We start from the raw sequence: 27,721 nt of genomic DNA, 5'->3' as shown, positions 1-27,721 counted from the left end.
TAGGCAGGAGGGGACACTTGGTGGGTGGGCAATGATGGGGGGCAGAGGGGTAGGAGCAATCTGGCCGCCTCTTTCTCCTCTCCAGCCAGCCTCATGGGGGAAGGGAGGCAAGGTGCAATAGATGCTCTGCCAAGGGGCTCATGGAAAAATGTGCACCCCTGCACCCACCCAGGTCACGGGCTTGGGGCAAGCATGGGGGGGGGGGAAGAAGAGGGAAGCAGAGCTGGGACTGGCAGGATGGGTCTGGATGTTAAGTGGGTGGGGTGTGGCCCACCCATGGCTACTCATTTCTGTCCCATATCAGTTGCTCATCTAGAGGGGAACATGTTCCATTCACATCAGTCTCAATCCGCATACCTGTTTGCGGTATTCTAAGTTGCAAATGACGGATATGCGGATCAGGACCAACGTGAATTGGAACACTGTCCCCTACTGATGAGCAGCAGATATGCGAAACAATGGCTAAGGGGAGACGTATACTAGGGACACTCTGTAGTAATGTCACAGCAACACACTGTCAGGTGTTGATTATAATGCCACAGTTTTCTTTATGGACAAAGAAAATCCTGCCCCCCAGGAGGACAGACAGGAACCAGAGTCCCCACTGCCAATGAATTTGCTGCAGTTGACAAAGCAGTAGGGTTTGGAATTCCTCAGCTCTGTGGAAAGAGGTTCCAACCCCAGCAATGCTAACTCAGCCTTTCACTCCAAGGTAGCAGAGCAGTTCCATGTATTTTAGGGCTTCTGAAAACAGAAGGCATGGAGGCTCGCCATCAAAATTAAAACTTGAATTCCCATGACACTTTTCTTAAAAGAAGTGTAATGGAACACAAGTCTCCCCTCTCCGTGGGAATGCCATGTGTTATTTGCTAACCAGTTACTGCTAGATGCCAGAGCTGGCTGCATTTCAGCTACACAGATATATACTCTCTCTAGTTTGTTAAGTGTTTTGGGACGAAACAAGTATAGAAATCTCACTACACTGAGCAGCAGTGTAGTGACACAGAAGTTCCACTCATCTTGGAATTCACATTTTCAAGAGCTTCGATTTTCTGATTCAGGATTTTTGATCACATAACACAGCCAGAAACATTAATCATGCAAGAGACTATTGGAGATTACAGGCTTAATGTGCTTGCATCTTCTAATAAAGGCGAAGGAGAACTGTACTTTAGCCCAGCATGACTTGCACGTTTCACTAATTTACAACATGGTCTGTGGACAAAGCACTGGCTGGAGTCAGGAACGTCTAGTCCCAGCTCTGCCATACGTTCAGTGTGGTTTTGGCCAAGTCACTGCTCTGCTCTTGCCTCAGACTTCTGATCTGTAAAATGGGGATGATAGTACTGTAAGGAAGTAAGTCTTAGCCATGGCTCTAACAGAGGACTTATGCAGTACCTGTCATTCACTGATGTTGACGTGCTCCACAGAGGTTAAATCTAGCTGCCATTCCTCCCACCCATATTCTATCCATCGTACGGACACACTGACTCTCAAAAAAGGTTAGTCAAGGCACAGCACATCAATGGCAAAGCTGGGAACAGAACTCAGGAGTCAACCTCTAGCCTCCAGACCATGTATTCCCTTCCTTGATATCTATTGTTTACAGTAATGAAGGAGTGGGATAATGCAAGGTCTCTGTGGACCAGAACTACAGAGGGGATGTTGCAATCAGAGGTGAACGGAAAGCCCTTTCTGGAAAGCAGCCCTGCTCCCTTTCTGATTAGAAGCTGCAACCTCAAAAAACTGAGTGCTGCTGGGAAGGGAAACCGGAAACACAAGGATTTGATTATAACCCTTAAACCCAGCCTGTTACAGCTTCTATTTTCCTCCACTGCTTTGATCTTAAGGCAGTGATGCTATTTAAAAAAAAAAAAAAAAAAAAAAAAAAAAAAAAAAAAAAACTTACAGAAACAGAACTTTTCCTCCACCAAGAAAGGAGTTTGCCACCTCCTCACCCACCATACTACTACACTCAAGATCCCTAGCTTCCTTCCTCCAGCGAGTTCAACATCGACTGACTCCATGTCAGAGTTCTGAGCAATTGGTGTGTCCAGCTAACTCCAGCATTCTGCTCGAAAGTGCTGATGCACAGCACCACAGCCCTGTTCCTCTCTGCAGAAGTTCCTCACTGCTGCATTCAATCACAGCACGTACACAGCCCTCGCTCTAGACAGCGCCTTATGGAGGACAGCGCCTGCCTAGAGACTGAATCCAGACCAAGCAGCAAGGCGTTGATGCACTAAAGCAGGGAGTAGCTGAACCCTGAATCCTAGTTCAGTAGGAAACAGCAATAGCTACATTTGATGCTTATCAGGCAAAGCTGGTTGTGGGCTTCTGTAATTCCATGCTTCAACATAAGGAAGTGACCTCCACGACCAAGAGCCTCATGGTCTATTCTCCAACTGACCATGCTTGACTCTCCAGGTCCAACCGAAACTGCAGTCAGGAGCCAGGGTGCACTGCAGCTCTATACCAGAGTCAGGAACCTCCATGTCATAGCGAACAGGTTGACCTTCTTTTGTAACAAGGCTGAAAGCAGAGGCTGGTATCTGTGAACCAGAGCAAACAAAGCTGAGTGGCACTTGGCAATCCAAGTCTCATTCAGTGCATGACAGCAATGCTCTAGCTGGCTAACAGTGTTCTGATTAACGGGAAGTGCAAGGAGAAAGGGGTTCATGCTTGGCAGGGATCATGTCCTAATTCTCCCCCGGTGACAGACCATTTCAGAAGCCAAATAGAGTTGGTATTTATCCTGCAGCTGGATTTCCACACACAGTTTAGTGCCTACTGCTAGCTAGTGATTAACTGGGGTGGCTGGGTTAGTTACGACTCCTCTGGCCTTTTCTCTTTAGCTGGAACTCTTTGCTTTGTGATCCTTAAGGGAACGGCTTATCCCAAATGGGTACACCTCCAACAATACAAATCCTTTACACTTCTACAGCCCCTTTGTTCTGAAAAGGTCAAAGCGTTTTAAGATCAACAGCCTCACAATCCTGTGATATTGGTACCTGACTTCCCTCACACCTTGCAGTCTCCAGCTGAGGCAGCCCAGTATCTACCCTGGAAGTTGACAACACTCCCTCAGGGCCATTATAAACCTACGTGCAGCCATTTTCTCTAGCTGACATTCACTACGTGCCTCTTCCATGCAAGCAGTATTCTAACTTCCCTAGAAAACCAGTAATGTTTCCAGTCGGAGAGAAAGAGCCCCATAAGTCAGAACAACTCAACCCTCTCTCAGCACTGTCTAAGAGTACTACACCTAAGTCAAGAGGGTGTGTAAGTGGACTAGCTCATTAACCCCCAAGCCACCACTAGCTGCCCTCCAGCAGTAGCCCACTACTGGCCAGTATGTGATGGCCCAGCAGCCCCCGTCTGAATCACAGCCTTCTGCCCGCTCCTCACCTGGCTGCTTATCCCAGTAGCAATGTCTCCCACCTTGGTCCTGTGGAACTCTCGGATATGAAGATTTTCTCCACTTAGCAACTGGATCTGGATTTTCACTCCTGAAATAGAGTCATTTACTTCTACTGCAGGCTTGGAACAAGAGACTAACTCCACCAACATATAAGTTGTTCTAAAGGAGATCAGTCAGCATCCAATGCCCTGGTAGGAGCCTGAGGTATGGGTTTTTGCCACTAAGTGTCTCATGCGCCCAGTGCAAGAGCCCGGAGGCACTGAAAACGCGTCCAAGGCACAGACCCGCACCCCTCGAAGTCAGGCATTCAGCAGTTTTTCCCCTCTGGCTGCTTTTCTCGTCAAGAGCCGGAGCACCCCATGAACTCACCAGGAGCTGCGGGCACAGCCTCTCTGACACTCATGTGCTTTTTACCAGATGAAATGTCACAGGCTTAGCCAGACCCTCCTCCCACTTCCCAGGGATGGTTCCTTTATTCCGATGGGGGGAGAGAACTTGGGAAAAACTGCTACTCATGCACAGTGGCTACTGAATCACCCCCTCCCCATCAAGATATGGGGTAGCTGTGTCCAGCGCATTTACATCAAGATTTAGAGACCCAAATAGACTCACCATTGAAATAGCTGGGGGTGTCTGTGTGCCGACTGCGATACAGCAGGTTGTTCCAGCTGAAGCTCGGTCCATCAGTCTGGCTGCTCCAGGAGTGAACCCCAGAGCTCATGGTGTCCCTTAGGCTCTGAGAGGCCTTCAGAGAGTTCTGAAAAAGTAACCACACACATAGCTCACTTTCCTGATGCTGCATATACATGGCCATGCAATTCGCCAGCACAGCACCGTAGGAGTGTTACCATTAAACCACAGTGCGAGCATGCTGAAGAACATTTCACCAGCATCCACCTTCTTGTGTCCAAAGAAGGGAGAATCCCCTCCACAGAACAGGCCCTAGGCCACCCACAGATTGACCCAGAGCTAAAAGTAAAGGCAGCACATCTGCCAGGGGCCGTACAGCTACGTCTCCACTGCTGGAGACACTGTGCCTCCTGTTTTGCATCAGAAGGCAGATGCCTCTTCTCATAGATCCCAGCAGTGGTGCTGTGTGGTTGTTTATTCACCTTCTCGCTGGCATCAGACATGAGCGGGCTGTCAATGCTGAGACATGAGAGCATTTGCTCCTGCTCCTCCAGAGAGTATGGCTGTGACAGACTGTTCAAAAACAACTCTAAAAGCAAAAGGGAGAGGAAATGGAGAGAGATTTGCAATTGTTCTGATCCCATGCCTCCCCGACTCCTCTCCCTTTTGCTGTAATTAATACTTTAAACCCTGAAGGAAGGGTGCTAAAGAAACACAAGCTCTTTACAAATATCACATTGCCCTCAACTTTCCTGGGAGGTAGGTACTATTGTGCCCACTATAAAGGGGGTGGAAACTTAGGCACAGAGCAGGGACGTGACTTACACATCACTTGCCAAGTCAAGAGTCAGGAATGGCACCCAGCAGTCCAGCTAAGTACTCTGATCACAAGACACCCACCCCAGATCCTCCTGCTTTGTGTCTAGAGAACTCATAGCCAAGCTGGAATTCAAAACAGGTCCTAGTCCCTGTAATCCCTTGCCTGGAAGTATCCAGCACTCATAAGGTTGCAGGAATACTGGGCTAACGATCTGAGCCCAGGGCCCCACAAATGCTAATCCTCACTTTGTGGTATCAAGCAAATCTCAGACAGAATTTCCTTATCTGCTAGAGAGGCGCATTGAGCAGTAATACTGCCCTACTGCATCTGACAGGAACTTGCCAAGACTGGGTTATATTTAAGGACTTCAGATTATTCAAATACTATTCCTACAGCTTTCTAGCTCATTCATTAAGTGAAAGAAGATGCCTGTCTACATTAGGAGAGAGCATATTCTGGGCAATGGAAAGGACAAACTTGACCAGCGCTCCTGCTGAACTTTCAGAGACACTGGAAATCAAGCTACTTGGCCGCTGGACACAGGAGATGGACGTCCCACATTTACTTCTCCAGGAAGTTCACCAGTTTACCAGACAGATCTTGGCTGCACTAGTCAGTTTTTCCAGTTCCCATCAATGATGCTTCATCCAACGTAAGAATGGGGTTTGATGCAGCCAGAAGGTCTCCACAAGTTAGAGCCCACACTCTATCTGGGGCATGTGCAAATTTTCAGTAGAGTTTAGGCTCTGCAACTGAACGGGGCTGAGAAGCGGCAAGGCCCTTCAGGAGGCCAAGGAACCTAAAAGCATCAGTCTCAGAATCCCACAACACTGGTTCTGATGCATGTTAGTGACGGAGAACCACTCATCTTGATAATTTTGGGGATGTAACAAATGGAGTTTTCCCTGTTCTTGGAAAAGTGAACAAAACCAAACCATTTCTGGGCACCAAAGAGGACGACTATAACGAAAGCCAGAGAACAGGAGCAGCAACATCACACCCCAAGCTCTGTTAACAGTAGGGAGCCAGTCTCCAGGTTACCTATTTCCAGTTGCTGAAGCTCCTGTTCCGAGATAGTTGTTGCCCGTTCCGAGGAGCTGCTGCTCTTGGTGGGGACAGGAGCCAGGGAGGAGAGGGAAAGTGGATCACAGACCCTAGGTAACTCCTTGCACAGATTCCAAGGGGTTACCCCAGTCTTCTTTGTCAGCTCCAGAGATGGTGGCTGCAGGCTTTGGGATAGGCAAGGAGCTGACCCAGGGCTAGCCAGAGTCTCAGAAATTAGGCTGACTGTTGGGGACAGGGAGGTGTGCGGATTGTTTTTTTCATCCAAAGATAAGCATCTAGGTTCTCTGTATTCTCTCCAGGGGTTCTTCACATCTCTCACTACAAAACAAAGGCATATACAGGACTGTTCTAGAGAGATGCAGCACGCTTCTAACACAGGCACCACTGTATCTTGGTGTGGAATACCCAAGGGCTTCAAAAGATGAAGCCTGTAACTTCCCTGTAAATCAGTTCCTGGCAGATTACAAACTCCCCAGGGGATCGACGAGAGTCTCAAAGAAGGAACATTAGCATATGGACAGGTTTTATTTAGGGATGTGACAAACACACTATTTTCAGATTTGCTATATACCAAACACCAGCTGTTTGCCGTTGGATAGTGGGAGACACATGGGGCTCTCGGGTTGCCTACCATAGCCTTGGCTCGTGCTAACATTAGCCTCACAGAGAGCCCAACATCTGCTTCCAACAATGAAGAGGGATGCAAGAGTGCATGCCGGTGCTCAAAATAGTGCTATCATGGCTCTTTTCCTGGTGACTTATACAAACAGGGTCACTTACAGGCCCCCGTCCAACCCCATGGGACGTAAGTGTTTTGTGCATACACGAGGAGCAGCAAGGCAGCACCAACAGGAGTCATTCTCTACATTACTTGCTGCTTGTGATGCAAAGCCTTCCCACATGCATGTTCCAGGAGTGGCGGGTTCATACCCATTGTACTTAGCATGACCTTAGAAGCAGGATGTTCTTACCCTCCTGCAGAGCTATGTCAGCCTTCGTCTTCAACTCAGCCGCAGAAGCTCTTTTAAGTGGCTCCTTCTCTAGCCCTGCTTTAATGATCTCGACAGTGGAACGGTTACAGGAAGGTGGGATTTCCCTCAATGGAGGCGGCTCTTTGACTATCTGTATCGCACAAAGCAGCAAGGGAAAGAGGTTAAACTGAATGAACATGCATTCCAGTCTACTTCCAAAAAAAAGAGACAAGTTCTCCCCTAAGCGGGCCACATCCACCACTTATCTGTGTCTCTTGATGCCATGGCTTAAAAAGCACGGAATCAGGATCAGAGGTCTGGTAACAACTCATTCCACAAATAGTTAAGAACGTGCAGCTCAGTGATGAGTACAGGAGAAACAGGAAGGAGCTAGTTGGCCCTATTTTGTTCCTGCACACAAGTAAGTGGTTCCTAAATTAAGACCACCACCACCACCACCACCACCTTCTAGTCTCCTATTTGTACCTTTCAGGCTTTATCCCTGTAGCTCACCTCAGCTTGGAGATATAAATCAGAGTTTGTTCGTCACTCTGGATTTCTGGCACAGCAAACGTTGGTCACTCACCTTTAAGCAAAGAGGGTGATTGTAATACCGGGTCCAAGGATGACATCCATTGAGCATATGCAGCATCATGCAGCAGCTGCTCCAGACATCCACCTTTGAGTCACAGCGTTTTCCCATTACTACCTCTGGAGCCATGTGAGTCTCTGTGCCAGGCATGTAGCACCCTAGGGACACAAGTCAAACTCAGAGATTGCCTTCAGACCTGCTGTGTGCACTAAGAAGTCATCAAAATGTGTTCCAGGAGCCAAATGCAGCCCACAGGTGCCCAAAACTTTCATACACAGCTACAGCTCACAAAGCAACTTGGCCCACAAAGGGACAACAGAGAACCATGGCAGAACCTTACCTGTCACCAAGCACTTCCCCAAGCCATCGGGATGAAGGCGAGCAGAGTGGCCGAAGTCGCAGAGGAGAGCCCGGCTTCCATCACTGGATAAGAGCACATTGTCCGCTGCCAGTGAAAAGGCATAAAATCAATTTCCTAGTCATTGAGGTCAGCCCTATGCAAAAGCAGCCAAAGCCAAAGCCAGGAGCCAAAGTCCTTGTTGAGCCCGAACCCAGGATTCTTCCCACGCTCACAAAAGTAAGCAAATACCAGCAGCCAGAGCAAGGCATAATGCCATGCATGACCTGCAGAGTCCCCTCTACTCCAGGGTTGGGCCTGCCCAAGCACAGTCACGCCAGACGGAGGGGTAGAGAGGAGTAAGTTGAGCTTACCATACGCACCACTTCTGACTGAATGTACAGCGCCTGAAAGGCTAGTGCACTAACCCACTGAGCCACCCAACAGCCATCTGGAATTAGGAGGAGCCTGTTGTCAGATGTTTAGAGGAAGAGGAGTAATAGGGGCTTTACATGGAACCCTACCTTTGACATCTCCATGCAGAATATGGTGAGCATGAAGATACTCCAGACCCTCTAATGCTTGACCCAGGTAACGGAGGGCTCTATCCTCTGGCAAGTAGCCACTTTGTTTAATCAGCTGGCCTAGTGAGCCACCTATGAGAGAATTCAGAGTGCACACATTTCAGTCTTGTATCTGTCCAGTATTCCTCAGAAGCTTCAACATGCCTCCCTTTCTGCTAGGGCCAGAGAAAGCCGTAAGATCAGAGGGGTGACATTTGTCTCCCACGAATGGGAGAGTTCCTGTTATTTATTCCCAGAGTTCTTGCTGTCCAAGGTAACTTCAATTTTTCAAGTTCCTTACTTTGGTCTCACATAATTCAGCGGCTTGACAGCATCCAATCAATCTGACAGGACCAACCCCATCCAGTCCCCTCTGGTCATCAACTGAGCCGTAAAGAGGCTGTGCTTTCTGTTGCCCCTGGTTGAGAAGAGGAGTTGTGTGCAAGGGAAGTATAAGGTTCAACACATACTCCCTGCTCCATACCAGTATAATTACATGAGATCAGAGAGATTCATTTCAGAGCTTTGGTCTCAGCAGCAAACACTGTAGCATCAAAGCAGACAGGTGCTTGCTTTAGTTATAGGCTTAGAGGAATTCTGTTGGCTTTCTAGTTTTAGAACTATAAATCCAGAAGTGAGAGGATCACTCAAAACAGATGTTCATTTCTATGTACTAGTGGTGTTGACCTGCCACCGCAACCAGCCCCGCTCCCCCAAGAAATTAACTCCAGAATGCCACCAAAGGGATAAAAACATTTAAAATTGTGGCCGGGTCGGGGGGAGGAGGGGGAAAGAAGAGAAGAGGGACAATGAGGACATCAATGCCCACTTTGTTTGATGGTTACGAGGGTGCTTCCATCTTCCTTACCCTCCATTAGCTCCATGAAGATAGTAACCCAAGGACCTTCCTTCACGGCTCCATACAAAGGGACAACTTTGGGACTTGTTACTCCAGCACATGTCGTCAACTCTTCTGCACGAAAGTGTTCGACTTGCACCTGGACAGCCACAGAAGAAAAAACTGGAGAGTCAAGATGTTGGATTCCAACAGCTGAGCTAGGTCTGTATCAACACCCTCCCCTCTTCCTGCTGCACGTGGGACAGCACCACTCAAAATTCTGGCCAAATGCACTCTCTGTGCACTAGAATGGATTACCTTTCTGTTCCACAGCCAGGGCCAACTGGACTTTAGCAACAGAGTACAAGAGACAGTACTAGGTGTTTTGAGGCAGACACTTTTGAACAAGAAAAATGCACTACAAGAATCCCTAGCACTCAAAGCTACACAGCATTTTAAAAATGGCCAGAAAATACATCTCAGGCTTCAGTGCCCTCTCCCCAGAATGCCTCCTCTCCAGATTATGGCAGATAATAACATTTTGGAAGAAAGATAAAAATCAGCTCCAGCTATGTCTTGTTTAAAAGGGAAACTGGTAAGTTCACACACACTTCAGTCTGAACGTTTATCTAGTCCACCACATTGCTCAAACTAGAGGAAAATGTCCTGTCAATCTCACTTGTCAGTTTGCTCTGTACATTTGATAGCACACACTGTAGTCAGGGTCCCTGTTTGTGCTGGTCTTTCATACAACAGGCAGAAGACGTTTTTATAAATGCCAGGAAAATGTGATTGTAAGCCATAAAGGAGAGGAAAAACTAGGGGAGGTGTAGCACCTAGAATAACTTGTAAGTAATTTTTTGAAACAGACTTGATTTCAAGGTTTCTTTCTATGCCCATGTACAGTAATCTGCTCTATTTATCACCACCTCTTTAGGCAGCAGCTATGCTACACAAGAAAAACTAAGTAGAAAGTTGATTCACATCAGTAGGCCAAACAAAACAAAACTAGACACTGCTGAAGACAAGAAGGAAACCATGACTCATTTGGACACTGGTGGGAAAAGGATGCATCATATTTCATTGTTGTCAGTGGTCCCAGCCATAGCTAGTTTGGTTCAATCTCAAGAATTTAAAAGCCAGGGCCAAATCAAGTTTCGTAAGACATGGGTAGATAGCTCAAGTCCCGTAAAAACAGAGGTGGCATTCATTTCAGGCAAGCCAGGCACTGCACCTCATTTCCACACAGGGCCAGATCCAGCTTTTTTGCCGCCCCAAGTGGGTGGGTGGGGGAGCACCACAATCAGCAGCAGCTCTACCGTGCCGCTTCATTCTTTGGCAGCAATTCAGTGGCAGGTGCTTCGCTCCAAGAGGGACCCGCCACCAAATTGCCACTGAAGACCCAGACGTGCCACCTCTTTCCATTGGCCGCCCCAAGCACCTGCTTCCTTTGCTGGTGCCTGGAGCCAGCCCTGTTTCCACATTAGTGACTTTAAAGTATCATAACTTGGATCTTATATTTCTTAATTACTGATTAAAATCCACCTATTTTTGCCTATGAAGAAATGCGTTCGTCAGAAATCTATTCCTTCATCTACACAGCTACCTTCTGAAGCCTATGGGTAACATTTTCAAACACTTAAGTCCCATTTTCATAGGTGACTGGCATTTTTGAAAATTTTACCCTTTAGCAACTAGGACAGGGTGGGCAAACTTTTTGGGCCGAGGGCCACATCTGGGTGGGGAAATAATATGCAGGGCCATGGCAGGGGATTGGGGTGCAGGAGGGAGTGTGGTGTGCAGGAAGGGGCTCAGAGCAAGGGATTGGAGCAGAGGAAGGGTGGGGCGTGGGGTGTACAAAGGGGCTCAGGGCAGGGGGTTGGGGTGCAGCAGGAAGCTCGGGCAAGGGGGTGGAGTACAGGAGAGATTCTGGCTCCGGCCCCACTTACCTCAAGCGGCTCCAGGGTGGCAGCAGCGCACACTGGGGCCAGGGCAGGATCCCTGCATGCCTGCCCTGTCCCCAGCCCCACACCGCTCCAGGAAGCGCTGTGGCCCCTGGGGGAGGGAGGCACATGCCCTTGCCATGCCTCCAAGTACCTCCCCCCCAAAGCTCCCATTGGCCACAGATCCATTCCCAGCCAATGGGAGCTGTTGGGGGCGGTGCCTGGAGCTCTCTGCCCCTCGCAGGGACATGGTGCTGGCAGTGCCATGGGCCAGGTGCAAAGCCCTGAGGGGCCAGATCTGGCTCGTGGGCCATAGTTTGCCCACCCCTGAACTAGGACAATAATTCTGTAGCAAAATTATCTGAGTGCACGTGTTTGCCAGGTAGATAATTAACTCAAATGAAGAGATTTTCTATGTTATGACATTGGCATAACTTGCTCATGTAATGGCCATAAGTCACTGTGTGTGTCTATTTTTTAGATGTACTAGGTATCACTGCAAATTTTAGTATTGCAACATTTTCTGGTTTGTATTAACTCTCTCTCCTGCACAGCTCACAAGTGAAACATGAGAAGAGATCAGATGTATTATTTTTTCAACTTGGATAATATATTTTTGCTTGCTTGTTTCCACCAGTTAATCAGTCAAGTTGAGATTGATTTATTTATAGCATAGAAAAATAGTTTTTTTTAAAAGTGAAAATACATACTCAAAAGCAGGCCTGCACAACAACATAAAGCGGTGAGGGCCACATTACTCCAAAGAAAACAGATGAGGGCCGAAACCACCCGGCCTCGCAGAAACACCCCGCCCTAGGGCTGGGGTCCTGCGGGAGTGTTGGGGGGGGTCCTCAGGAGGAGGCAGTTGGGGACAAGGAGAAGGGAGGCTTAGATAGGGGGTGGGATCCTGGGGGGCAGTTAGGGGCAGGGGTCCAGGGAGGGGGCAATCAGCAGCCCTTTGACTCCTGACCGCGGCTGAGATTTAAAGGGCTCAGGGCTCCCCACGGTTGCGGGCAACCCAGAGCCCTTTGATTGCCTGCCCCGGCTGAGATTTAAAGGGCTCTGGGCTGCCCGCAGAGCGCCGTGTGCGAGGGATTTAGAATCCCCCTGTGGGCTGCACAGTGAGGCTCTGCGGGCCGCATGAGACCCACGGGCCATATGTTGTGCAGGCCTGCTCAAAAGGATTCTGAACCCAAACTTTCTAAAAAAGTCAGTTACCTCCCACACTCTTGACTAGAGTAATATAGAGAAAAAAAAAGTATTTTTAACAGCCACTAGAAAGCATGTGCACTCTGATATCTAGAGGACTATGTAGTGAGATTATGAGAGAATGCAACTTGTATTAATATACCTACCTACAAAAGTGGGGACATAGCTAAGACAAATCTTCAAAGGAATTCCCAAGTTCTATATGCATCAAGCAACACTTCATGAAAACATCTGACTTTTACTATACAATATCTAAAACATGCTGGACCATGTAGGATCCTGGAAAAGTATAGTTCCTTTGCAGAGCCTACAATACAAATTCACTACACTTTACAGGCACTGTTTAAACATAATATGTAAATGATAATGCCAAGACAATGCTTTAAAATTAACCCCCTTTTAGGGTACAGGCAGCCACACATTTTTCCAGTATGCACTCATCCAATATAGAAAGGAGCACCTAAACTTTTGCTCTTTGCTTTCGGACACACTTTAAGAATACAGTTAGATTCATGCAGCAGCTAAAAACATACTTCTGATCTTTAAGATTACCTAGAGTCCACATAGCTTCTCTCAGCTCACACAGTTAACAAGTGCACCTCACAGAAGGCTGTGAAGGTCGATAGACGACTATCTGACACTGAAATACAGGCTCTCTCATCTTATCACAGACAAAAGTTCTGTTTGGTGTTTCCATACAAATGCTTTGCAGTTTGCCCTTGGATGCACAGCTTCAGTAGCACTGACTCTCAGAAGAGAGACACACTTGTAGTTCTTGGGAGTTGGAATGAAAACAGACCCAGCTTTTACTTTCTTTGTGCCTTCTTTTATTGGCCATATCAAGCTTTCCTTTGTTTTCTTACGTTACCTTTTTGGCAGCACACTGAAATCCCGTCTGTTTGTCCTCTATTTTGTACACTTCCCCAAAAGAGCCAACACCCAGGAAGTCCTGGCACTTGGTCCAGTGAACCTCTTCTCGGTATTCATAGTCCACTGGCTTTAGTTTCTAAGGATTAGAAGTAAAGACAAGATGAAGCAAGCATGCAGGAACATGGCTGCCAATCTGCTGTCTCCAGTCTAAGGAGAGCAAAGAGCTGGGATTTTCAAAATAAGCTAGAAGAGTTAAGGGTCCCAGAATCACTCAGAAGTACCTCTGAGATGGGATTTTCAATTATTGCCTTCAACAAGCCCTCCCCTCCCTCTAGATATCTTGGATCACTGGTTGGGTCTCTGGGATCAAAATGACTATCCCTCCATCCCAACGAGAAAATGAGCTATCCCCTTGAGACCTAAAGATTTCTAAATAACTAGTCCATCTTTTTAAGGAATTTTCCTCCAGGGCAGATTGGCAGGGGCCCTGGAGGTTTTTCGCCTTCCTCTGCAGCATGGGGCATGGGTCACTTGCTGGAGGATTCTCTGCAGCTTGAGGTCTTCAAACCACAATCTGAAGACTTCAATAACTCAGACATGGGTTAGGGGTTTGTTATAGAAGTGGATGGGTAGGATTCTGGGGCTTGCTTTGTGCAGGAGGTCAGACTAGATGATCATATTGGTCCCTTCTGACCCTAAAGTCTGAGTAAAGGCTGAGCAATGCAACTGGACATTGCTGTAACTGCTAGTGCAACAAGATCCAGAAGTTGAAGCAGGTGGATATTTTGTGCCTGCACGATTTACATGTGCTTCCATTGTCCCAGGAAGCCCTGCCTATGCAATGGGTATTTAGCTGTGTCATCATCCAGCTTGCTGGTACATGGAACAAGAGTGGGGTTTGCAGGTGCAGCTTATCAACCCTCTTGACTACTGGATTCAAAATAAACTGCAAATTGCCTATGGCAAATAAAAGCTTATGACCCATTCACCTATGTGGCCCTTTTACCATTGAAAAATTAAACAAAAGAAAACTTTGAAGACTGGCTATGTGCCAAACTTCTTCCTACTATAAACACCCACTGTACAGAGCTCTTGATGGCTGTCACTAGGACATTACAGATTGCAAGAGTTAGAGTATTGATGTAAATTCTCCCATAGAAAGTGTGCGTGAATTTAAGCACTACAGATATGACAGTCTTTTCTCTGCATCAATAAGAGGCATTCAGATGTGTAAAATCAGAGTCCTATTAAACAGAGACAGGTGCACTGCTTGCCACCATGTCGGCCCAAGTACTAGTCCAAAAGTATCACCTCAGTAAGCAGCACCCCTTCATTGTCATCTGTCTCTTGAAACTGCTCCTTCAAATCCAGACTGCCTCCTCTCCACGTCTTGGCCAGGCTGGCTAAATTCTGCGGCTCACCGAGACTCACGCTCCCCTTAAGAGCATCCACCAAATATTCTTCCACAGAAAGTTTGTCCAAGTTGGTTTCCCGGGACGGGCTGACACATTTTGGGAAGCTGCATTCTAAGCTTAGGCCAGAAAAGTGATGCTCACCATTCACACAGGCCCGATCATCGAGGAGATTAATCTCCAGAGGATAATGTTTCATGGCACAAAGAGGACTGTAAGGGAAGGGATGGAGGGTCTCTGGCTGAGGCACAAAATCACCCTGACAGTGTAGCTTCCAAACATGGTTCAGGCACTGTACTGGGCTTATCAGCTTGTGCAGTTCTGGTCTGTGCAGGTTCCTTAGCGAATGGAGTCTGCCTGTGAGTAGAACTTTTCTAGGTTTCTCAAATGGTAACTGATCACAAATTGAGTCCTTGCAAGGTTCTGAAAAACAGGAGCTGTTACTGAAGAGAGTGTTTTGGTGAGTTTCATCCTCCTGGAACACAAGAGGAAGAGAGTTAGGCAGGAACTCTAATTATATTAATCCTATGATTTCCCCTCCCAACCCATGGGGCTGAGCTTGTCTCTCTCACCTGGACTGGGATCGGTGTACAACTTTCCTGTTCTGGAGTTCTGGGCCCTTGCTTAGCAGAGGCCAGTGTTTGTATTCTGACCCTGGATCTTTTCTTGCGACGTTTCTTCTTGCCTTTACCACGATGCCTTGCCCTCCGGCAGGCTGGTGCCATTTTCCCTTCAGTAGCATGAGCCACATTGTTCGGAATTTGATCAAGACTGTCTGACCGACTACCAACAAGAAAAGCAAAGGACATGTTTTAATGAGACAAAAAAACAAGAGCACATCTTCCCTGGCTGACCACTGTCAATCAAACCAAATGAGACAGGAACAGATATTACCAATACTGCTTTCTCAGTAGGAAAAGTTACAAATGCAGGAGCATATTTAGCATTACACAGGAAAAAGACATCATGAAAGAAGGTAGATAGCACTGGGCCCACTAGAAGACACTGTCAAGATATTTAGCAAGGCCCTGGAGGGGAGACTATTGGAGCCACTGGCAGTAAAAATCATTGCCAAGTTGCTTTATTGGCACAGACTAGCTGTGTATTGCATGTATGTTTAATTATTAAGTTCATGATGTATCTTAATTAAAAGAAATCTGTAAGTGTGCTTAGAACAAAGACCTTTAAATTTGCTTTTTAAAATGTAAGTAGAGTTAAAGAAAGGATCTGGACCAATTGTTTCACAACAGAGTAGTCAAAATTTAAGCCAAAAACCTCTAGTCTGTGATGACTGCTACAGTAAAACTAAGCTAGTTTTACTAGGAAAGCATAGCTATGCAAACCAGCACCACCCAGAGATTTATCTTTCAGAAGATAAATATTTACTTTATTAGTCATTCATTAGTCACCGGCCATCAGAAGGGTCTGTTTTCATCTAACAGGTCTGTGTCCTGGAAACAGCAGTGGCAGGAGAAGAGGTGAAACTGCTTCTCACATGAACAATTTCCAATTTTAGGTAAGTATCACTTATTGGTTCAAGCAGTGTAGCCATCTGCCCTTGTTACTCTTTATGCAGTACCCATAGAGTTTTTCACAGCTTTTTCAATCATTCCCAGAAATCTCTATCACTGCACATTTAGCTGATTTAGCAGCTGGGTTGTGAGTGCTAAGCTCATGACAAGATGGTAGCACTAAGCACTATGCATGTTTCATTGTACTTCTTACACACTTCAGGGAATAAATGATGTGACAGCACAATTTGCACTTTTTCAAAAGTTGCTGGCAGAGAGGAAAACATCTACTGTACCAGTGGCAGCTAAGGCAACAGTGGGCATAAAACAGAAGTGTCAAGCGTACAGGCCCATGAATCAGATCCACTCTCCTGGAAGCTTTGATCTGGTCTGTGGTGCCCTTAAACCCATATCAAAGCAATCTAGACTGGAACTTGTTCTGCAGGGCTGGGAGAAAGCTGGGCACTTGCTGAAAATGAGGAAGCTTATGCCTGATTGGCCACAGGTAACCAAGCCCCACCATCTCTTACTCCAGAGCAAGAACTCCTTTCGCAGACACCGTCAGCACTGAGCTCTGCTTCCAAGCTCCCCATTAAGCCGCTGCTGCTCCTCATCCCAGCCAAGGCAGAAGGGCCCCAAAGTTCCACTTCCTACTCCTGTGGCTGCTGCTCCCTGCCCTTCAATTTCCCTCCCCTGCCTTTCTCTGCCACCCTTCCTCTTTTCTTTCCCTCTCTCTGAATTCCTGGCACTGCTACAGAGTCCTGCAACACCAGACTTATAGGTGTGGATCCTTCTCCTCCCACCTTGCTCTTCCTGCTGCTGTTTCCAGAGAACAGGACGCAGACCTGCTCCTGCTGCCATCATTGCCCCCACCAGTCAATCCAGCCTCCCACAGCTTTCCAGAGAAAGACATGGGGAAGGATGCATGAACCTGGCTGAAGAGACATTCTTCAGTCAGAGAAGACTGAAAGATGTCCCTTACCATGAACCTTCTTCCTCCAACCCCTGGACCTAAACTGAAAAGGTCTTTCAGCTCCCAACCTCAGGGTGATTGTGGAGTAAATGTTCACTGGGAAAGAATCAAGATTCTAGGGACAAACAAAGATGACTACAAGATAGCAAAATACACATCCCTCAACATGCTTTGTGGGGCAGCATGTCACAGGACAGGATGTGATGCAAACGTGAAGAGGTTGGGAAAGTTACCTGGGTAAAAAAGTGTTGCAAGTTCCCCACACTCCTTAGGAAAAAAGTTAATCAATTCTAAACAGAGTTTCTTTAAATAAACTGTAGCTGTATATAAAGAGGCACCACTGAAGTAGAGTGATGTGAGACCAGTAAATATTACATGGATATATAACTATTTTAAAGGCCTCTCACCTGTAACGTTTACTATCAGCTATGAAAGGTCTCTCTGAAAAGGTGGGGCTGAACTCCTGGCTGTTCTCACCTGTATGAGAGAAAACAAGATCACCATAAAGCTTAAATACTAGACAGTCTCCACTGATGGCAGAAAGTGTCAGAACAAGGAGATGGTGGTAACACCTTGCTGAACCAAACAGTAATCCAGGGAAGTAAGTCACCATATTGGTCATGAATAGGGATCTCAGAAATCAGTTTACCACAGAAAAATACAGAATTTGCATTTTTACAGAAAATCTTTCGTTTTTACATTTTCTGAAAAAAAATAAAAACATCTATAGTAGAACCCTGCACCACCAGCATGCACACAGGAATATGGGCAATTAACGCTGACAGCCCTGGGCATCAGGGTTCCTGCTAACAGATTTCATTTTAAATCGCAAGCAAAAAAAAAAAAAAGCCACCCCCAACCACCCCCCTACTCACACAGATTTGTATGTGTTTTTTAATTGGAGAAGGGGGGGGGGAAAAGGGGGATCATCATGGAACACTAGGAGCCCTGGTTATGACAGTATTTTTTCTGACATCAAACACTCCCCAAACACTAGGAATCTTCCCTCCAGTTCTTTCCTCCTCTTGCATCTCCTGGAATTTTCTCAAGAAATTCAGGACTTACTGCTATAGAATGTTCATTGGTGGTCTTAAAATCAGGGACCAGTGGCCCTGGCTTGGGACTATAGCGTGAGTAGGTGCTGCTGTAGGAGCAACCTTATGCAGCTCTGAGGGCTGGTCTACATTACGGGGGAAAATCGATCTCAGATACGCAACTTCAGGTACGTGAATAACATAGCTGAAGTCGAAGTATCTAAGATCCAATTACTCACCGTCCTCACGGCACGGGATCGATGTCCGCGGCTCCCCATATCAACTCCGCAACTCCGTTGGGGTTGGTGGAGTTCCGGAATCGATATAAGCGTGTTCAGGGATCGATATATTGCGTCTAGATGAGACGTGATATATCGATCCCCGAGCAATTGATTGCTACCTGCCGATACGGCGGGTAGTGAAGACGTAGCCTGAGATTACCTCTTAGTCATGGCCTGTAACAACCCTGCTATTCCATTACTTGGTCTTTATTCAGCAGAGACTGTCACAATAGTCAAAGGTTTGGTGATCTGGCTAAATGGGAACTGGAAAACGATCACCAAATTCACCCTGCCTGCAATCACAAAGACAGATTTGAACCCAGCTCTCCAGAGATGCAAAGCTGGTGAAATGCCCCACTGCACTACCTACTCCCCTCAACAAAAAGCATCACACTGTGCAACTTACATTCAGCCTGGGCGATGATGGAAATGGATGCAGAACCCCCTTCTGTCTCTTCTTTTGCTGTTCCTTTGGTGATCACATCTTTCAGGATTTTCCATTGACTGTGGAAGGCAACTTTCTCTGAATCTTCTACTTTGCAAACACTGCTCTGCTTCTCACTCACTGTTTCACCCAGCCCTTTAGTAGCAGAAAGCTCCTTTTGTTGCCCGATGGTGGGGTCAGGAGCTCCTTGGCATGCAATTTCCATCACGGCCATTTCATAGGTTCACAAAGACACTGCATAAAAACAACCCTTGTTATAATATTTTATCCTTCTGTAGATTCTTTCACTCAAAAGTCTCAAACAATTAAGTCTGAACATCCACATGAAGCAAAGGATAGCTCAAATTTTGGTGGCACCATATGTTCCCCCAGGTCTCACAGATCAACCTGGGAGCTGTGAAAAGAACTCCAGCCTCCTGGGTCCCAGTTCCCTGCTCTTACCACTAGATCAGATCTAAATAATGAACATTATTTCGGGTACTAAAAAGAAAGAGAAGAGACTAATCTAGGTTAAGACTGAAGATTTTTCCTTCATTTCATATTCACGTGGCCTAACGACAAACAGTAATCATTTAAAAGCCCCATCCTTTTAAAGAGGGAATGGTCGCTCACTGCCACTGTTTCCTGAATGATTGATCAGGTGGATCTGCAGCTTCCATATTCTCTGCACATCCCCTTACAACCTGTATCTTTGAAATGGTCAATATTCCTGGCTGTTCTCCCGAGTACTCCCTATCATCTTTTAATTTTTTTCTTACAGTTTGTGTGTTAAGGGTGGTTGGTTTGTTTAGGAGGGGGAGGGAGTTTGAGTTTGTTGGGTTTTGTATATAAAACAGAGGAAAGTATGTTCTAGCTATTCCTTGCCTGTCATGAGTCATTTCCTCATTCCAATCCATCCACCAGTAAAAGCAAGATCTAATAAAAGCAGCATTTGCTTTAAAACAGCTTGTGAAAATTCAGATTCCTACAGAAAGTGTAGACTGATCAATATAAGTCCCAGGCTCCCCCACCCCTCCACAAAATGTAAGTCAGGGAAAGGTGATGTTTAAAATAAAACCGGTAAAAGCAGAAACACAGGATTATTCCAAGCACAAGCTCATCAGCTTAGTGGGTATCACACAGAGCTCAGACTCTCTGCTTCTGCTGGTCACTGCCTGGGGTAACAGAACTTAATCTAAACTTGCCCCTGGTGACTGCAGGTATGATCCTCAAACGAGCACTAAGGGTGCATAGGACCTCTCAGGATCTGTGCCTAAAGGGACACCTTAGAAAAGAAAGGAATCGTTTGGACGCAAGTGCACGTACTTTTGTGGTTAGCAAATAAGCCACCTAACAGCCTAGCAGGTATAAAAGATGAGTCAACAACGACCACATTCAGAGGCTAATTGAAAACAGAACAGCTGCTTGTGAGAAAGATGTGCTGGTGACAGAATCCTTCTCACTACACTAACTCCCCTCTGTCTCTTCCTTACAGAAATAATGTCAAGTCCAAGCGCTGTGAACTAATTTCCCGGAGCAGCAGAGAGTCAGCCTGCCAAATGACTGACTCAAGCCATCAGTGACCTAGCAGACAAGTTCAGAGCTATTCTCGAATTCACATTCTCCTAATTTGCAATAAGCTTACTTTGGACTCTCTCCTTACCTTCCCCTCACCCTCCCAAGACCCAGGGATATATCTGAACCCTACCCCCCAAAAACCACAAGCTAAAACATCAGTATCATTCCCAAAAACTGCATCTCAGTTTTGTTAAACTCATTTACGGAGACTGAACCATCACATTAACTCCTAGTTCCCTTAAAATGGAAGGGAATCACACAGATACACTGACATTTAAAGTCAGTACAAGGAAGAGTTATTGTGTGTGTAAATTAAAAAGGAGAAATACCAGTCTTAACAGAAATCCCATGTAGCCAGTATAAACAAGGCTCTTTATTAAACACACTGTAAAGTCAACGAGTCAAGTCAATGGGGCTGTGAAGGATACAAATCAAACATTTGGATGAGTTTACCTGTTACCTCCAATTATACTGTAATGCTAATTTCAGTTTCCAATGAAGGACAACTAAGTTGAGGGAATTCTCACAGGTACGGAGTTGGAAATGGGAGATTGAATAAAAAGGACTGGCCATCATGTTTATAAACACACCATTCCCTGGAACCACAGGTTCCAATCCCCACAGAGATTCTGCCCTTCCCACATATGTAAACTCTGTTCCATGCAGTTAGAGGTGTTAATCCCAAAAGGTGCCAAGCATCCACAACTCTTACTGATTCAGTTGCAGGCATTTACCATCTCTTGGCATACAGCTATTTTCACTTAGATTTTACAGAAAAGGTATTTTGGCACCTAACTAATTGAAATTAATGGGAGTTAGGTGCCTAAATACCTTTGAGGATCTGGGCCAAGGTCCTGTGGGCTCTGAACAGACATTAAAGATTTCATAGCACTATTCATAAGAAGTTTGTTCCAGGGCTCCCCATAATGGGGCTGCATCGCTGGTTGTCCATCAGGCTGACACCCTACCACTGCAGCAGCAATCACATTCCCATGAGGTAGTCAATACGTACTCTAGCTAATGAGAAAGAAAAATGATACAGAAATGCAATATTTATTATGACCATATTCTGCAGTTAAGCCAGAGGTTCCCAGTTTCATTAATGAAATTGCTTCTTTAATTTCAAACCTCATCTTCCCAAAATAAAGTCAAACTCGAGGATTAAGTTAAATTTAAACACTTCCAGATTTCTTCCCTACCTGACCATGAAGACTCGCTCTGGAAAAAAAAAAAAAAAAAAAAAAAAAAAAGGCCCATGAAAAAAGAAGCCAGAGGGGGGCAGCCACAGAGCAACGGAGCTAGGAGAGGCGAATACTATATCACGGACTTGCAGTTGACCTCACTTAGCTCCATCGGTAGTTAAAAACTAACTGCATCTTGTGTCCACCAAGATCTTACAGCGAGATAACGGATGCATGTTAGCTATCTCATTGTAAAAAGCCACACCTTTTTGGCAACAAAGACATAGCCATAGCCTATCTTCCCTCATATGAGCAGCAAACTGAAAATTACCGTATAGCACTACTGTACAGTACAGCCATTGGTCTGATGGTTTCAGGGACTCCTTCCCCAAATCACCTCACACAGAGAGCCTAAAGGAATTAGGCACTCAAATGCCACTGAAGTTCAAAGGGAACAAAGTGCTCAAATCCCTTCAGCTCCATCAAAACCCCAACCTTGATCACTTTGCTTTTTTGATGCACCACTCATCCACTCCAGTTCATCTGAACATCATCTACTTAAATTGGAAGCTCTTTGGGGCAGAGACTTTGTCTCTTCAGACAAGCACACTTTCACTGTGATTTTAAATAAAAACTTTATACAAGAGCTAGATTTATAGCTGGACAAGTCTGAAAGTCTATAGCACATTATACCTGCTCCTAATCAGTTGCTGTTAAGACCAAATCTCCCCTGCCAATTGCTATTTTGGAAGGGTTCTAGTCAGCATTTTGTCAGGGCAGTCAGGCAACTTATATTTTGCCATTTGGGAGTTCTGCCTTAAGTCAATTTAAGAGGGCTACTTTAAAAAAAATCTAAGGCTATTAGAAGAAATGTATAGCTACGATGTTCAACAACTGTTTCAGACTGATACTATTTGAAATAAATAGCTGCCTCTGGGACATGAGTTTTATGAGCAATGCATTTAAACTCAGGTCACCCATAAGCTGCTTTTGGTTTATTAGAACATGCAATTAAAGTTTTAGCAACATTACTTTGCTGACCCTATACCTGGCCACCAAAAATGAAGCTTCATAACTGCAGGATGGAGCCAGGAATTTACACATCACACCAACAGGGAATGCTATGTTCCCATCCCCTAGACTGAGATTTTTTTGGGACCTCTAATTCCCAACAAGTGCACTCCCACCAAAGTCAGCAACTGAGGAAGCGAAGAGTAGTCGAAGTCTCAGATGTCTGAGAAGTTAGACAACATGATGGTAAAAAAGATACTTGAGTCTGTATGATCTCTTACCTACATCATAACTTCCACAAGGAGAACAGCACTTGTGGAAAGTTATAGGTCAGTTATAGGCCCAGAGAAAAACCTTAGAGCATTCTATATTCTGTGAAGTTGAGAATTTTGTACAGAACTACAAGATGCCAATTCCATCATGTAAAAAATGCATTATCAACTCTGACAGTTCTTAAAAGTTTATTATGCCTTTTTTAAAGCTTAGAAATGTTTTTCTGCCATCTTTTCCTTCCTCCATTTGGCTGGTATACATAGACCTCCTCCACTGCCCATGTTTCAATGGAACTGAAATTAAGATAGTTCTGTTTTTCCTTATCAGTTCAAGCCATATTCTGACAGCATAGCTCTGGGGTGGTTTGTTAACTAGCAGAGTCAGCATGAGGACGTTTCAGTTTGTCCCAGAATTGATTAAAAAAAATATTTAGAACACAGAGAACATTCCCCCAACAATTTATCGCAATTTTAAGGAATCAGCAAAAAGATGATTTCTGGAAATCTTGGGTACCTGATGGAGTTAAATGTAGGCTTTGTGCAGAGACTTGGTGTTTGATGACTGAAAGCAGCATGGGTTAAATGACTTGTTATCCTTCTACAGAAGGGTTCCCCCACTTCTTGCACTACAGTTTTCCTTCCACGGACAAGAATATCTATAAGGACCAGAGAAGGTTAATTGGTCCATAATGGATTGGCAAGTGCTCCTATGCAAAACAGTGTATTTTAATGAATTATCATCAGCTAAAAGAGTCACATTAAAACAGCTTTCCTCATGTTAGTATCTTCAATTAAGCCACAAAAGTTTTCAAAATGTACGTTTGTGTCATTTATACTGCTTACTTTTTACACTTCAGAGTGACTAATGAACTAGAATAGTAATAGTAATTAGAAACAGTAGGGTCATGCACCACTACAATGCTGCAGGGAAATATCTGTTGGGATTTAAAACTTTAGTGAATTTTTAAAAATGCTTGAACAAGTCTATCTTTAATTCCCCCCCACCACACACACGCACACACACACACTTATGTCTAGGGCCCAAACTACCTCCGAATGATGTTCTTTCCATATTATTGAAATGGGATGAGATTAGCAAAAGCTATTTGCCCAAATGTGACATACCTTCAAATTTACCCATTTCATTCAAGTTAGCTGAGTTAATACTTACAAAATGCTTTGCAAAACAACTCTCACAGAAGCTGCAAGTATTAAGTTAGTAAACAATCTAGACAAGGGTTTATTTTCAATGACATTTAGTTGTTTGTACATCTCCATCAACCTTCATGATCCAGTAGTCCAACACAACATCCTGACTTGATTTTTTAAAAAGCCATTGCCTAAGCAAGCTTATTTGCTAATATTATAGCCCCAGCTTAAAATAAGATGGTATTTAAAAGGGGCATTCCCATCTAGGTCCTATCTACACTACAAAAAACTGCAGTGTTACAATAATTCAATGTTTTCTGTGTAGCCAGGATGAAAGTGTCACCAAATATTATAAATATTGTAAAATCCAATGCCAGAAGACACACTAAAATGGTTTGGTCCCATCTACACCAACCATGCTACTTCTCCCCCAGACCCTTACATGACATATTTTGTAATATCACAGGAAATCAGCTTTCACTTACATGATTTTACTAAACTTAGTAGCAATCGAAGCATTTCCATATAAGTGTCATTTAAATATTCCCCTTTAAGCTTGTGAACCCAAACACATCATCATAATGGTGAATGAGACCCAGAAAGTCAAACTGACTCATTTAGTTTCATTGTCCAATCTGAGAAAAATACTGTTAGTCAAACAGATATATTGTAAAGATGTATAGTATCTACAATTTCAACTTTTAGATCGAGAGCCATTTACATAGCTGTTGCTACTAAAAAGGTTAAAGTAACAGTATACTATTCACAGAGACTGGGCTTCTTGTGACAGCTGTCACTTAGTAGCTCAATTTTTTTGAATGAGCTGTCAGTTATAATTGCACAGCCATTAGATTTAAGAGAGTTAAATGTTAATATAAAAATTTATAGCACTTTTGATGCTCAGATTAATTTGAAATTAGGATTTGGAGACATTCACATGCAGACTCACACTGTGCACAGACAAAGAGGAAATATCACTTGTAGGAGGGCTTCAAATCCGGTTTAAAAAGCAATTTGCAAGTTGTTTATGGACACCAATTTCATGCTGCCACTTTCAATTCGTGCATGGTAGCACATGCATGTTTCCAGCTTAACTGATATTAAGATGAAGCAGACAGGAAGCATCTGAAATCAACCGCAGCAGCAGTGACTTATTAATCAGCAAAGTAAAATTTTAACCTTTTGTCAAAAAAAGTTGTTTTAAAGAGAAGTGATATGGTCAGATAATGAGTGGTGAATAAACAGATAGTTAAACTGAACTTCAGATCTTATTCACTTGTATATTTTGATTGGCTGATCTCAAGGTCCTGCCTCATTCTCTCTTCCCCATTGTAAAGGATAGCTTTTGTAGATATGCACCTAGCAACTCCCAATCAAAACAGCAAAGTCTGCAATTTAATCTCTTAATTTATTAGGAGTGTTTCTTTGCTGTGAAAAGCAGAGAGCAAGCAGGAAGCAAGATATTTCAAAAATCAAAAGGGAAAGTCTGCTCACTAGTAGAAAAATACCATCTAAGCTAAAAATGTCTCTTTCGATCTCCTCTAAAGCTCTCACCAGAAAACATGGAAAAGAAAGAGCGAGTTCAACTGAATTCAAGACTCCAGTATTTGTAGAATGAAAATACATATTAGTCAATAATGAGATCACTTAGGAATATTATGTTTTTTTCAAGAATGTTTCATGAAACAATTGTTAATTTGCTAAAAATATTTCACATAAAGTTGATAATAAATGTGAAGGTGTTTGGGTTGGACAACACAGGGGTGGATTCCAAGGGAACAGAACAACATTCAGCTATATATACCTTGACTAAATAAATATATACACACAAATTTCAGAGCTATTAGGTATCTGCCACTCTTTCAGCACTCCACTGAATGAATGAAGTTGATGTTTTGTATTATTCTCAAAACATTCTGGATATCAGCGATTACTGGCAAAGCCATTCATGTCAAATTGTAACAGACTAAAATAAGAGAGTTTAATTTAACAAATTCAAACAAACAGCCTTTGCTGATGCTTCCCGACCGAAGGCTCAAACTGAGGAAGTCAGTTTATTACAAGAAACAGCTCGGATTTCCGGTATAAGAATTTTTTTTATAAAAGCGAGTTACTTTAACTGTGTTTAGCATATTTAGAAGAGTGAATTCAATATTCTAATGCTGGGAGCCTGATCCCTAAAACTGACATAGGGGAGCTACGTGTCCTTGGCTTGGTTTCCAGCCAGCGGTGCACTGGGGCGGTAACTAGGGCGCTTGCCCTGCAGTGACTAGAAGTTACTCTTGCGGGGAGTCCTGCTCCGAGCCCCGCATTTCCCAGCCCGACCACCCGCATGGTCCCCGCGCGACGGGCCCACGCGCCGCGTGGGGAACCAGCGCCCCCTGCTGGCGCGACACAGGCAGCGGGCGGACTTCCCGCAGGCAGCGCGCGGGGAGGACCCGCTCGGGAAGCTGCGCGGCCCCGGGGCCCCTCACGCCAGCCAGGCGGTGGCACCCAGCCCCGCGGGCAGCGAGCGCGGGGCTCCCCGAGAGGGGCCCTGCCCGCGGCTGCCGGGGCGGGGCGGGGCGCACGGCCCGAGGGCAGCGCCCGCGCTGGGCAGGACCCGGGTGGTGAGGGGGGAGTAACGGGGCCGCCGCGCAGCAGGGGGAGGGGCCTGGCGGCCGGCCGGCCGGCTCCGCACTCACCTACCGCTCCGGTCCGTGCGGGGGCCTCGAGCGCGGCCCGGCGCCTGAGACGTTCGGCGCTGGGGCCGGTATCTGCCACGGCACCTGCCTGGCCACGCCCCCAGGCCTGCCGCCCAATAGCCGCGGATTAGAGCCCGCCGCCAGCCTCCCTTTTTTGGTGCGGCCCCGCCCAACCGCCCTGCCCCGCCTTCTAGTCACGCCCCCTCCAGCCCACGAACCAATCAGCGCGCACACTTCTTCTAGCCCCTCTCCGCCGGGTCGGAAGCAATAACCGCTCCCGCCCCCTGGCGCCACGAGACCCAGCTCTCGGCTTTCATTGGGCGGATGGGGGCCTGTGCTTTCCCAGAAGTGGGCGGGGCTTCTTGCAAACCATTCCCCTCCCCCCCTCTGGGCGCGGCAGGAATCGTGCAATAGCGCGTGCGCAGCCAGCCGAGAGCGTGGGAGGCGGGAATGTCTGCGTCCTGGTGCGCGTGCGCAGGTGGAGGGCCGCGGGCTGTTTATTTACCTGCCGCTGAACTGAGTGGGGAGCGGCGCGTGCGCATAAGGCCGTGAAGCCGCTTTGGGCTAGTGGCCGTCTCGGTTTTCCCGCCATTGTTTCCTCAGGGAGGGTCCGTAGCGTGAGGCGGTGGCTGATCACAGCCCTGGTCGTGCGGGCGCTGCTGGGTCAGAGGCAGGGCCAGCTGTCTGAGGGGGCCGGGGAACGGGCCGGACAATCCCCCTGGGGGACGTAGCTGGCTCTGGTGACCCCAGCACTTCCCGCAGCCCCTGACACCGAGCGCCTCGGGAGCAGCCTGTTCGGGGCCTGCGACCCAGCGCCGCTGAGCCACCCCAACGGCCCTTCCCCTTAGCCCGGTTTAAGAACCCCAGCCCCCCGGCCCTTTGGAATGACAGGAACGCCGCTGCTGCCCTCCCACGCTGCAGCTGACTGCCGGGCCGCGGAGGCGAGGTTGCT

The 27,721-nt window shown here is 46.1% G+C and overlaps 1 protein-coding gene across 3 annotated transcripts; it reads right to left on the bottom strand.

Annotated features, from left to right (window-relative positions):
* Positions 1-1,111: 1,111 nt before the first annotated feature.
* Positions 1,112-26,860, bottom strand: MAP3K14 (mitogen-activated protein kinase kinase kinase 14). 3 transcript variants are annotated; one of them, XM_050934911.1, is made up of 16 exons: positions 26,774-26,860; positions 18,877-19,149; positions 17,563-17,632; positions 15,244-15,454; positions 14,571-15,146; positions 13,258-13,395; positions 9,268-9,397; positions 8,361-8,492; positions 7,840-7,944; positions 7,494-7,657; positions 6,908-7,058; positions 5,913-6,254; positions 4,534-4,640; positions 4,034-4,178; positions 3,409-3,509; positions 1,112-2,552 (listed from the first exon to the last, which is right to left on the bottom strand). In XM_050934911.1, exons 2-16 carry the CDS (start codon positions 19,127-19,129, stop codon positions 2,388-2,390), a joined length of 2,790 nt encoding a protein of 929 aa, XP_050790868.1. In that variant the 5' UTR covers positions 19,130-19,149; positions 26,774-26,860; the 3' UTR covers positions 1,112-2,387. The 3 variants fall into 3 exon arrangements, with proteins under 3 accessions (XP_050790868.1, XP_050790867.1, XP_050790866.1); XM_050934910.1 differs by having other exon boundaries at positions 26,770-26,836; XM_050934909.1 differs by lacking the exon at positions 26,774-26,860 and adding an exon at positions 19,528-19,973.
* Between the last annotated feature and the right edge of the window lie 861 nt (positions 26,861-27,721).

The sequence above is a fragment of the Gopherus flavomarginatus genome, chromosome 25 (assembly GCF_025201925.1).
Source record: "Gopherus flavomarginatus isolate rGopFla2 chromosome 25, rGopFla2.mat.asm, whole genome shotgun sequence".
NCBI lineage: Eukaryota > Metazoa > Chordata > Testudines > Testudinidae > Gopherus > Gopherus flavomarginatus.
Note: the sequence above shows the minus strand (reverse complement) of the source record. Positions and strands in the feature narration are given on the sequence as shown.